The sequence below is a fragment of the Gymnodraco acuticeps genome, unplaced genomic scaffold (assembly GCF_902827175.1).
Source record: "Gymnodraco acuticeps unplaced genomic scaffold, fGymAcu1.1, whole genome shotgun sequence".
NCBI classification, from domain to species: domain Eukaryota; kingdom Metazoa; phylum Chordata; class Actinopteri; order Perciformes; family Bathydraconidae; genus Gymnodraco; species Gymnodraco acuticeps.
This window is the reverse complement of record NW_022990300.1, coordinates 378,378-390,306: the sequence shown is the minus strand read 5'-3', so window position 1 is coordinate 390,306 and position 11,929 is coordinate 378,378. Positions and strand designations below refer to the sequence as shown.

The following is an 11,929-nucleotide window of genomic DNA, read 5'->3' as shown; positions in this document are numbered from 1 at the left end:
ACCAGCGCTGCGCAGCGAAACCCCAAGCTTAGTTTTAAGCATGAGCTCCTCATTCACACATTCTAACAGAAAAACTCATCATAGCATTTACACAGATTAACAACATTAACAACGTTAGCACGTATAATGCAAATGAGAAGCCTCCATGAACACAGCAGGTGGAAAAACACGTTGATCAGTCAAACGCAACAACGCCTGAGAATCAGGATATGTCAGCAGCCATTTAATACACATTCACACAGTTCTTTATCATCAAAAGTTTTTGAACCATCGTAGGAGATGGCTGCCGGACTTTAAACCCCTCATTTGTGGAATAAATGAGACCTAAACCGAACCGGAGTTTCAGATCTCTGCCCAGTAAATGTATTAGGCAGACGGAGGATAAAAGAAACTGTTTTTTTACTGATGTGGGAAATGGATTGACTATCATCACCGTTATCTCCACTCTGAAGTGATACAAAAACTTCTCCTTTACAGTCACCCCAGCCGCTCCCATTGAGTGCATTAGTTAATGAGTGCATACATCTACCACTAAATTTGCAATCAGGCAAATCTACCCTTTTTACTATAGAACATCAACACCCATGATAGCTAAAGTAAGTGTGGGACATTTCTCAAATGCTGTTTCTCTGTCATATTTCAAATACGTACCATGCATGTCATGTGTGTGTATTCACTTCCCTGGTTCGATGATGCTGGCTGAATTTCCATCTCGCTCGATCGGGTCCCCTCCTCCCCATCTGGTGTAGGTCAGTCTGATTGTGAATGACATCCTTGCTGTCCCCCTCTCTGCCTCCACTCGCCAGTGTTCTGTGAGCAGTCCCATAATCCAATGTTCAACACTGCCATACTTGAAACATCTTTCTCAAATGAAGGTCTTGCTTCTCGTCTTCTGCCTCGGAAAACCTCTTCTGCCTCTCCCTCGGTATTGTGACCGGCCAGCATTCTGCGTAGCTTGCGCTGTGTCTGTGAGTCCGTTGAGAAAGGCATTACTGAGGTGTGTTGCCCAAACACTTGCTTGGGCTTGGGTTTGTTTATCCCGCTGTTGTCCCCATCTACTTGGGGCTGATGGGGGTGGCGAGCTTGGAGTTGACTGCATGGCTGGGGCCGGATTGCCAGGGTTGTACCCCGGGGAAGGGAAAGGATACCCAGTCGAGGAGAGGTCATTCAGGCCTGTAATGGAAGAACACAGAGATGTCTGGGGTTTACATGGTTTTGGAAATAATTTATTTTCCTTCTTTTCTTCACATTCATCTTCAACCTTAATATTTTCTTTAATGCCCAATGCCAACTGCCTTCTTTCACGGCATTCTGCTTAATCCTCCCAGTATTTATTATAAACACTTTCTGTGAGTGTCCAGTTTTCTATATAAGTCTTTTACTTTAACTTTATTTGTATTTCTACTTCTTTCTTGAAGAATACATTTATTCTTTAGTTTCTTGATTTTTTATTTACTCAAAAACCTCCCTTTGGAAATCCGAACATTTCCGTCCATATATTTAATTTAGACAGACTGTTTTCACCATATTTTACTCTCATGACGTCTACAATCGGGCCCTCAGGAGGGTGTACAAGCCCCCTACTTTGCCTTGCTCCCATGACAAAATCACCATTTGTTTCACAGTACAAATCGTGCAAAAAACTAATCGTAAACCCACTTTCTACGACGGGATAAACCCTATGTGATGTTTGTTTCACAGTACAACTCACGTAAAAAACTAATCGTAAACCCACTATCTACGACGGGATAACCCCTATGTGATGTTTGTTTCACAGTACAACTCACGTAAAATACTAATCGTAAACCCACTTTCTACGACGGGATAAACCCTATGTGATGTTTGTTTCACAGTACAACTCACGTAAAAAACTAATCGTAAACCCACTATCTACGACGGGATAACCCCTATGTGATGTTTGTTTCACAGTACAACTCACGTAAAAAACTAATCGTAAACCCACTATCTACGACGGGATAACCCCTATGTGATGTTTGTTTCACAGTACAACTCACGTAAAAAACTAATCGTAAACCCACTATCTACGACGGGATAACCCCTATGTGATGTTTGTTTCACAGTACAACTCACGTAAAAAACTAATCGTAAACCCACTTTCTACGACGGGATAAACCCTATGTGATGTTTGTTTCACAGTACAACTCACGTAAAAAACTAATCGTAAACCCACTATCTACGACGGGATAACCCCTATCTTCGAGCAGCCCCTTTCATAAACGTCATGGAGTTTTAATTACGTTTAACTTTAAACAATTTAGACATTGTACATCTCACCCAGTATTGGAAAGCCTTTCTAAGTCCGTTTGGTCTCGTGAAGTCAATCAGTTCCACCCCCGCCGCTGGTCCTCTCGTCCCGTACTGTTTTTGTCGCGGGGTAGAGGGAATCCGAGGATCCTGTAGCTACCAACCAGCATCCGGAGGTGTTCCCAATCGAACTTGCAGAGACCCTGCTCGCAGCGCCAATTGTTATGGAAATCTAAAAACCCCAATACTGTAGAGTACAAGTCAGAAAACAAATAAATGGTGAATCCAACAGAGTTGTCTTTCTGGTGATGTTTATTCGAGGCCTCAAACAAACATCAGATACAATAAAATATAGACACAGGTCTCACAGAGTATAGGATAGTCTGCGTGAGTGTGCGCAGTTTAATATAATAGCAAAGCAATATAAAGGGAGAGTAAAAAGGTGGGGAGGAGAAGAAATCTTCACACGGTCACATTGTTATTAGACACCTGGCCTTGAGCTGTAGAAGTTCTCGTGTGACTTTGTGTGAGTCAATTCAGTAGCCAAAACAGCTCTGTGGCCTTGAAGTAGAGAAGATAGAGGAAAACAGCAAAGTAACCAAATGAGAAGCATTTGGTTACTTTGAACATATCAGGATATAATAAAATTTCCACTACAAAGGTTATCAACAAACATTTTAAAAACGTTTTTAGAGAACGTTATCCTACCTTTCAGAATAACGTTCTGGGAACCAAAAGGAAACTTCCCGCTGAAAACATTCCTAGAACAATGAATCTAACATTCTCAGAATGTTTTTAGAACCAAAAATGTCTAGCTGGGTATGAGCTCTATGAACCCCTCCAATCCGGCTTCAGACTTCATCACAGCACGGAGACCGCCCTCATCAAGATCATCAACGATCTCCTCATTGCTGCTGACTCTGGCCGCCTCAGCATCCTCATGGACCTCTCTGCAGCGTTTGACACTATCTCCCACACCATCCTCCTCAACGACCTTTCTGACATCCTAGGTGTCACTGCCCTCTCCCGGTTCGCATCCTACCTCCACAACAGGGAACAGTTTGTTACCATCAATGGCTCGAATTCCCCTCCAGCCCCAGTCAATCATGGCGTCCCCCAAGGCTCTGTGCTTGGCCCCCTCCTGTTCACTATTTACATGGTACCCCTCGGCCAGATCATCTGCCATTACGGACTCAACTTCCACTGCTATGCTGATGATACCCAAATCTATCTCAGCACTACAGCTTCTTGGAGGGCTCCACCAGCTTGTGTTTTTTAAACGTAGCTGCGTCATAATGAGGCTGGAGGTGTTTGTCACAATAAGAGGCCAAACACTGCAGACAGGATTTACAGGCTCTCAGTTTTTTTTGTGAGTAGAAATACAGGAATTCTGCTCCCACCTAAGGCCAACGTTGCAATATTACAACATTTCCCTAAAAACTTACCAAAACGTAAAAAATGTGAAAACTTTTTCATTTCTGCTCCATAGGCTCCCTCCAACAACATCTGAAGGGTTTTTCTATATATGAGCTTTACAGGGTTAAAGCTCATCCCATAATGTTTGATTGACAGCTGATATCTGTGCAGTGAAGACATGAACAATCAGCTCTCATCAACAATGAAGGACACACAATGAGTTTAAGAAGTACTAGAGTTCCTCAAATGACTTCAGGCTATTTCAGTTTACACAACTCAGCTGTGGTTCCATAACCATAAAGCAAAACTAGTAGTGGTGGTCTAATGGATAGTGAGGTGGGCTGAACATCGGAAGGTTTTGAGTTCAAATCCCGCCAGGAACACCACCACTAGTGTGCCCTTGAGTAAGGCACTTAGCCCTTAGTTACTCCAGGGAGAATGTCCCGGTAATCGGTAATTGTAAGTCGCTTTGGATAAAAGCGTCAGCTAAATGAAATGTAATGTAATGTAACTCCAGCATGTAGTGGCTGAGTGAATGTGGTCTGGACTCTGTGGAGGAGAGTCATGGTTTCAGAGATGCTGTAGAAGGACATAATACCTACTCTGTGATCCAGGTGCACTCCTACTCTCAATAGGTGAATACTCATGTTTTACTTCTACACATTGATATCTGATTTTTAAAACATCACAGACAGAAAGGTATATCCGTCATTTAATGGCAACCTATTGAAATTCTGAATCCATAGGTGTGTCTCCCATCACCCACATCCCCTGACTATTCTCTCAACTTAGTATTTACATTATTATATTCAAAGAAAATCAGTAATATCTTTAAAAACTACAAGTCTTTTTCTATCAGCTGTGCACCGTTATGGTGTAAATATATCCTATCTACCAATTGGATCAAATATAAAAGTCAGCCGAATTAGTGTTGATACTGCAAGGAGACGTATACTGTGAAAATAAATGTAAGATGTTGTTTAATTGTTGATATATTTATGATCCACGTCACATATACAGTTTCGGTGGCAGTTCTTCAAGTTTGTCCAGAATTCTTCTCATCAGGGCTCTATAAATAAAGAACTACAGCAGATGTGTAATATGTAATGCAGCCAAACCGTGTATTACAATGCCGTTATGTGATGAATTCCAAAGAGAAAAGCAAGCACACTCGGAATAAAGTATTATTTTGATTATTTGAGATGTTTTCGGATTTCACATTGCATAAACACCATATCCCAACGTGCATTGTGGCTAACACATCCAGTGGCGGTTCCAATTTGACTGGGGGGGCCACTTGGGGGCCAGTTATTTTCTGAGAGGGGCACAATAAATACAGGACGAAAAAGAGAACTAGACAGTATGAAGTAATTGCGCATAAGAAAACAATGCAATACAGTTATTGGTATTTGTTTCAGTACACTTATTTATTTCAGATAGATCTTATAGTTATTACTGTTAGCTTCAGCTTAAGTTATGGTGCAATTTTTGCACTAACACCATATTTATATAAAAATAAAGGCAATGAACAGTTACATCTCTACTTTACATAAGGGTGTCTGCACAATCTCACATTACAGCAACAAAATCCTGCGGTTTTTTGCAAACCGAGTACCAGAAAATATACATTTAAAAAAAAACCTTTTCATAGTTAGGGGGGCCACAGGGGGGTCAGAGGTCAGTGTTAGGGGGGCACTGGCCCCCCCTGCCCCCCCTATAACCGCCCCTGAACACATCCAATCAGCGAGCTGAGGATCTTTCCTACGTCTGTTTCCGGTATTGTTCCTGTAATGAGAGTTCTATTTCATATAAGGCTTCGCCCTCTAAGGCTATCGCTATTGGGTAATCCCACTGCACGTGTGCAGCACTGACAGACTTAATCCACGCCCAGCTATGACGTGGGCCCCACCTTCGGCCTCCCTTCCGTATAAATAGGAAGTAGGCCCGTCCAACTGCTACCACTTTTCTTCAGCACTCCGTAGTAGCAGAAGCACTGTAGCAGGCACATTAGAAAACAAAGATTCCTCCCGTAAAACGCTTTGTTTCTAGTGGAAAGATGGAGATGGGGCAGGTAAGTCAGGGCCGCGTCCGGAATTGCCTTTCATGTGGGACGGGCTATATAATGAGTTTTGACAAACACTCACAGTGTGAGTCCTGCTTGGGGATAGAGCAGGCGAGAGCTGCTCTAGCCCTACAGGTGTCTTGCTCGTTATGTGCCCGGCTCCCTCTGGCCCTCAGACAGCAGAGAGCGGACGCTCTCGCTGCCGCTGAGGTCGAGGATGACTGGATAATTCAGGAGGATTACTCCGTGGACGAGTCCCTAGATTTCCTGGGTCCGAGTGGAGGGCACGAGTCGGATGACTACGCCCCCTCCATTCATGGATCACCAGGTGGTTCCCCCATCATCTCCCTCCTCCGGACGGAGGAGGCAGAGCTGGGGCCCGGTCTAGGTCCGGCACACGGACCAGTGGTCTCTTTTTCCGCCACCACGGCTCTGCCGTCGATTGGCGGAATTCTCCAGGAGCTTCCGGGAATTATCGCTAAGGCAGCCGCCTGGCGAGATCTCCTCGTTCCCCCAGCTCAGGTGAGCACGTATTCGGATGACATGTTCTCCCAGGATCAGAGGACACGTGTTCTCCCAGGATCAGAGGGTCAAGAGTGATCCGATCTGGCCACGCTTTCCGCCCATCCGGAAAGACCAGGAGGGAGTGGCAGCGAACCCCATGGCATTGAGGGCTCCTATATCCACGTACACTCCCCTTACACGGGTAGAGGGATTAACGGATAAAGGGTTTCCGACCGTGCCTCCGCTGGAGCCGAACCTCACAAAGTTTTTTGGAGCTAAGCAGGCCAGCACGGTTGCCGGACGGCGACCCATGTTGACTGCCTCCAGGGATCAGTTTGTCGCCCGACAGACCGACAAGATGCATCAGTGTGCTTTCCAGGCGTCAGCGGCGGCAAACAATATTGCGTTGCTGGCAAATTCCATGGTGCGTATATCTGAGCAGTCCGACACCATGTCCTCAGTGGAGGCTGAGGAGATCGGTAAGGTATGGAGCAGGTTCGGGAGAGCGGAGGTGGATCTGTTCGCTGCACGCGAGAACGCGCAGTGTGCCCTCTGGTTCTCCATGAGAACGCAGGACCACCCCCCCCTGGGCGTGGACGCGTTCGCACACAGGCCGTGGCCCAAGGGGTTGTTATACGCTTTCCCACCAGTCCCTCTGATTCCTCGGTTCCTGGACCGAGTGCAGGAGGAGAGACTGACAGCAATTTTAATAGCACCGGAACGCACGGGAGCCTCCTGGGTTCCATGCCTACGGCGGATGCTGTCAGGGAGACCGTGGGAAATACCGTGGCGCAGGGACGCTCTCTCCCAGGTGGAAGGAGCGATCAGCAGTCACCCAGTATTGGGCCAACGTTTGTGGGCATGGCCCCTGAACGGGAACATTTAGAGGGGCTGGGCCTCTCTAAAAAAGTTATCAGTACCATTCAGGGTTCAAGAGCGGCGTCCACCACGGCATCCTACACAATCAAATGGACAGCGTTCCAGCGCTGGTGTGTAGGGAAAAGCCTTGACCCCGTCAGGTGCCCCCTGTCTCACATACTGTCATTTCTCCAGACATTACTGGACAGAAAATTGGCTTATAGCACGATAAAAACGTACGCGGCTGCCATATCATCTTGCCACGAAGGGTTTGGTGTCAGCACGGTGTTTAGTCACCCTCTGACAACACGGTTTCTACGGGGAGTACAGAGACTCAGACCGGTGTCACGCACTTTGGCGCCTCAATGGGATTTGGCGTTGGTGTTATGCGCACTAAGTAAAGCTCCATTCGAACCTTTAGATCAGGTTCCCCTAAAGTTTTTGTCAGCCAAAGTGGCTCTGCTCTTGGCGCTGACATCAGCAAAAAGGGTGAGTGAATTGTCTGCTCTATCTGTGGCTCCGTCATGTATACGAATACAAGGAGATGGTAGCTCAGCTGTTGTGCGCCCTAACCCGGCTTTTATGCCAAAGGTGATCACAAGCTCTTTTAGATCGAGAGTGATCACTTTGGATGGTTTCTTCCCTCCTCCTCACACATCGGAGGAAGAAGCCACATCTCATCTCCTATGTCCCGTACGTGCGCTGTCATGCTATATTGCACGCACAGCCACGTTGCGCAGGTCCCAGCGCCTGTTTGTGCATTACAGAGAGCGCTCAATAGGGCAGCCTCTGTCGGCACAGCGCCTGTCACACTGGTTGTGTGAAGCTGTGTCACAGGCGTATGTTTCCTCTGGGTTGGATCCCCCAGAAAACATCAAAGCGCACAGCACCAGAGGAATTTCAACCTCTAGGGCGTTGCACGGAGGAATGACGGTAGAAGACATTTGCAATGCTGCATCGTGGTCTTCCCCCTGTTCTTTTATTCGTTTTTATTTGAGGGATGTCTCCCAATCATCTCTGACACATTCAGTACTGAGTGTTCTGTCAGATTGAGTAAATGTCAGGGAAGGTGATTTCTCTCTCTCAAGCTTTACAACAGAAACACCAAAATAAAAATAAATCAATATTCAACAAATATTTAGAGCAAAGTTTATATTTCAATGTAGAGAAATATGAGTTGAGGTTAACAGAAATGCTCCTGAGCAGTGACAGCCTCCATGGCTAAACAGACACAGGAAGGAGCGCCGCCTAAAGAAATTCCAACATCTACAGAACAACTCATGAGAAGATGTTAAAGCACATCCCATAATGTTTGATTGACAGCTGGTCTCTGTGCAGTGAAGACATGAACAATCAGCTCTCAGCAACAATGATGGACACAATGAGTTTAAGAAGTAGAAGAGTTCCTCAAATGACTTCAGGCTATTTCAGTTTACACAACTCAGCTGTGGTTCCACCATAAACCAAAACTCCAGCATGTAGCGGCTGAGTGAATGTGGTCTGGACTCTTTGGAGGAGAGTCATGGTTTCAGAGATGTTGTAGAAGGACAGAATACCTGCTCTGTGATCCAAGTACACTCCTACTCTGGAGGACCGAGGACCTGAGACGGGTGTGTTGATACGGTTGTAACTAAATGAATAACTGTTTTGTTTACACTCTAACGCCCAGGATTTGTCATTGTATCCAAATAAACATTCATACCCATCCCCTGCTCTGCTGATATTCTTGTATGAGACTGCTACACCAACTGCTCTCCCTGTACACTCCACCTCCCAGTAACAACGTCCAGTCAGACTCTCTCTACTCAGGACCTGAGGCCAATCAGTGAACCTGTCTGGGTGACTAGAATAAGACTGTTGTTGTTCCATGAGTGTTGCTTTTCTGCTCCCCTCAGATAATACCAGCAGCGTGTGTGCTGTGTTTGGATCCAGAGTGACCTCCTGTGAATATTCTAAGAACCCAGCTCTGGTGGTGGGCTCTGCTGATGACAGTAAAACATCCACTTCAGTCGATGAGACGTTTGTCCATTCCTCTCTCAGGACGTCCTGTAGTTTGTCTCTGACTGCTGACAGGGCCGCGGTCAAGTCCTCAAAGTAGCTCAGAAGATGGATGTTGATGCTGGAGGAGTGTGTAGCTTCACTGAGGGCTGGCAGTGAGGGGTAGCTGTGCAGAAACTGGTTGTGATCCTCTGTGTGAGACAGCAGCTTCAGCTCAGCGTCTCTCCTCTTCAGCTCAGAGATCTCCTGCTTCAGCTTCTTCTGAAGCTCTTTGGCTCGACTCACTTCTCTCTTCTGCTGGGATCTGACCTGCTGCTTCACATCAGAGCTTCTCTTCTGCATGAGACGGTTCAGCTCAGTGAACATCTTCTCACTGTCCTCCACTGCTTTATCAGCAGAGCCATTGACGGCCTTCACCTCCTGCTGAAGCAGCTTCACCTCCTTCTCTCCGTCCTTGATTCTCTGCTGGATGTTTAGTCGACTCCCCTCCAGCTCTCTCTGCCTCTCAGTCCTCTCTGCTGCAGCTGACACTGTGTCGTGGCCTTTGTGTTCGTCCACAGAGCAGAGATAACCGATACACTGCTGATCAGTGCGGCAGAACATCTTCATCACCTCGTCGTGACGAGAGCAGATGTTCTCCTGGAGCTTCTTGGAGGGCTCCACCAGCTTGTGTTTTTTAAACGTAGCTGCGTCAAAGTGAGGCTGGAGGTGTTTGTCACAATAAGAGGCCAGACACTGCAGACAGGACTTACAGGCTCTGAGTTTTCTCCCAGTGCAGACATCACAGGCCACATCTTCAGCTCCAGCATAGCAGTGATCAGCAGGATCTTCTCCAAGTCCAGTCTTCTTCAGCTTCTCCACTAAATCTGCTAACAAGGTGTTCTTCAGCAGGACAGGCCTCGGTGTGAAGATCCTTCTACACTGAGGGCAGCTGTGGACTTTCTTCCTATCCTCTCCATCCCAGTGGTGTTTGATACAGTCCATGCAGTAGTTGTGTCCACAGGGAATAGTTACCGGATCCTTCATTAGATCCAGACAGATGGAACAAGACATGGTTTCCCGGTCCAGCTGAACTCCTTTCTGCACTATCTCACCTCTCAGTGATAGTTACGGACTGCAGACAGAAGGTAAAATATCCACTTTCTCTGAACAGAAACAATCTCTGACAGACAACAAATCTCCTCTCCTCCTGCTTTTGCTCGCTCAATGAGGAATGAGGAATGAGGAAACAGCTTTCTCTTTTAACATGTTGCCAACCTTTGAAGGGGAGGGAACATTCAAATGCCTTGATAGGGTGTAGCTCAGTGTGTTTGGGAGCAGGAATCAAGGGGAACAGGTTTAACTGCTTTCAACAAAGCTTTGTGTGAGAGGCAGGGTGTGTTTGCAAAACACATGCAAATGAAGGGAAATCTACACCAACCTGACGAAACATGTGCAGGGTTTACTAAAAGATGTTCACATTTTTTTCAGAAAATAATAAACAATATGAATTCATTATTATTTTCTTAATCCTAAAAATAAATTTAAAATGAAAATATCTTGTTTCAGAAAAATAATTTAGAGATAGATTTTAGATTAAAAAAACATAAGACTGAGATGTTTTCCTCTTAGCTCTTTTATCAACACGAACAACCCCAACAATTTATTTTGTACAGACACTTAAAGGTGGCACTCATCTCACATCTTCAAAATATAAACCCCATTTATTACAAACTCAACCTGCTAGCTTTTCTTTTGATGTGTGTGGTTTCCTTCTTCAAAATGTCATTTGTGCATTCAACACATTGAGACTTAGACACAAATAAAAGACCTTTAGAATAAAATATCTACAATGAAAGAAGCTCTGGTGCTTTCTCTCTCTCGTGCTTTACAAGAGAAACAACAACATACAAATACATCAATATCAATATTCAACAAATATTTAGAGCAACGTTTACATTTCAATGCAGAGAAATATGAGTTGAGGTTAACAGAAATGCTCCTGAGCAGTGACAGCCTCCATGGCTAAACAGACACAGGAAGGAGTGCCGCCTAAAGAAACTCCAACATCTACAGAACAACTCATGAGAAGATGTTAACCCTGTAAGGTACTGTTGTTATTTTACAACATGACTTTAAGCTACCCTAAAAAAGTCAGTAAATGTATTTGTTTTTTTAAAGACTACGTTTACATGGTCAAAAGGTCCTTTTGTTCAGCCTCACAATGCTATTGGGTAGTACATGTGTTTATAGGTCCTGCCCTCTGGAGCATACACTCACACAACTTCTGAATCTTCAAACGAGCAACATCTCTTTGTTTTATTGGACTGGATTTGTGAGATTCAAGTAAATAAAATGCCTCAAGTGTTTTTTGTGTGATTATTACAATGTCTAGAACATGTACATATGTAGTTATTGTGGAATACATTCATCAAATTAGATTTTGAGCAACTTATGTCTTTGTTGTAATATTACAACACAGGGTCAGTGTGGTAGTCAAAATAATATAAGCACCTGTCATGGAGATTACCCTTCTTATATGTTCACATATATAAATAAAACACTTATAGAAATATAATGTCTTTGATAATTCAATATAACTAAGTTCTAAATGTGTCCTCTGTTAAGATTTTTGAATTAAGACCAGAATTGAATAAATTAATACATTATTTCTGATAAAAGTATGTGAAATTATATCTGTAGCAATATGTTAAACTCTACTTGTATCTTATCAGTTAATTACCTACAAAAATACATTTAACTCTGGTTCTTGCAGAAACAGTTTCTGAAATGTTTTGGGACACTTGGATGTATCCCTTTTAGTATGATAATCAGCCTGTTAGCATT

The 11,929-nt window shown here is 44.6% G+C and overlaps 1 protein-coding gene across 1 annotated transcript; it reads right to left on the bottom strand.

The window, feature by feature from the left end:
• Positions 1-6,964: 6,964 nt before the first annotated feature.
• Positions 6,965-10,412, bottom strand: LOC117550271 (tripartite motif-containing protein 16-like). Its single transcript, XM_034222648.1, has one exon. It carries the CDS (start codon positions 10,154-10,156, stop codon positions 8,528-8,530), a length of 1,629 nt encoding a protein of 542 aa, XP_034078539.1. The 5' UTR covers positions 10,157-10,412; the 3' UTR covers positions 6,965-8,527.
• Positions 10,413-11,929: the final 1,517 nt, after the last annotated feature.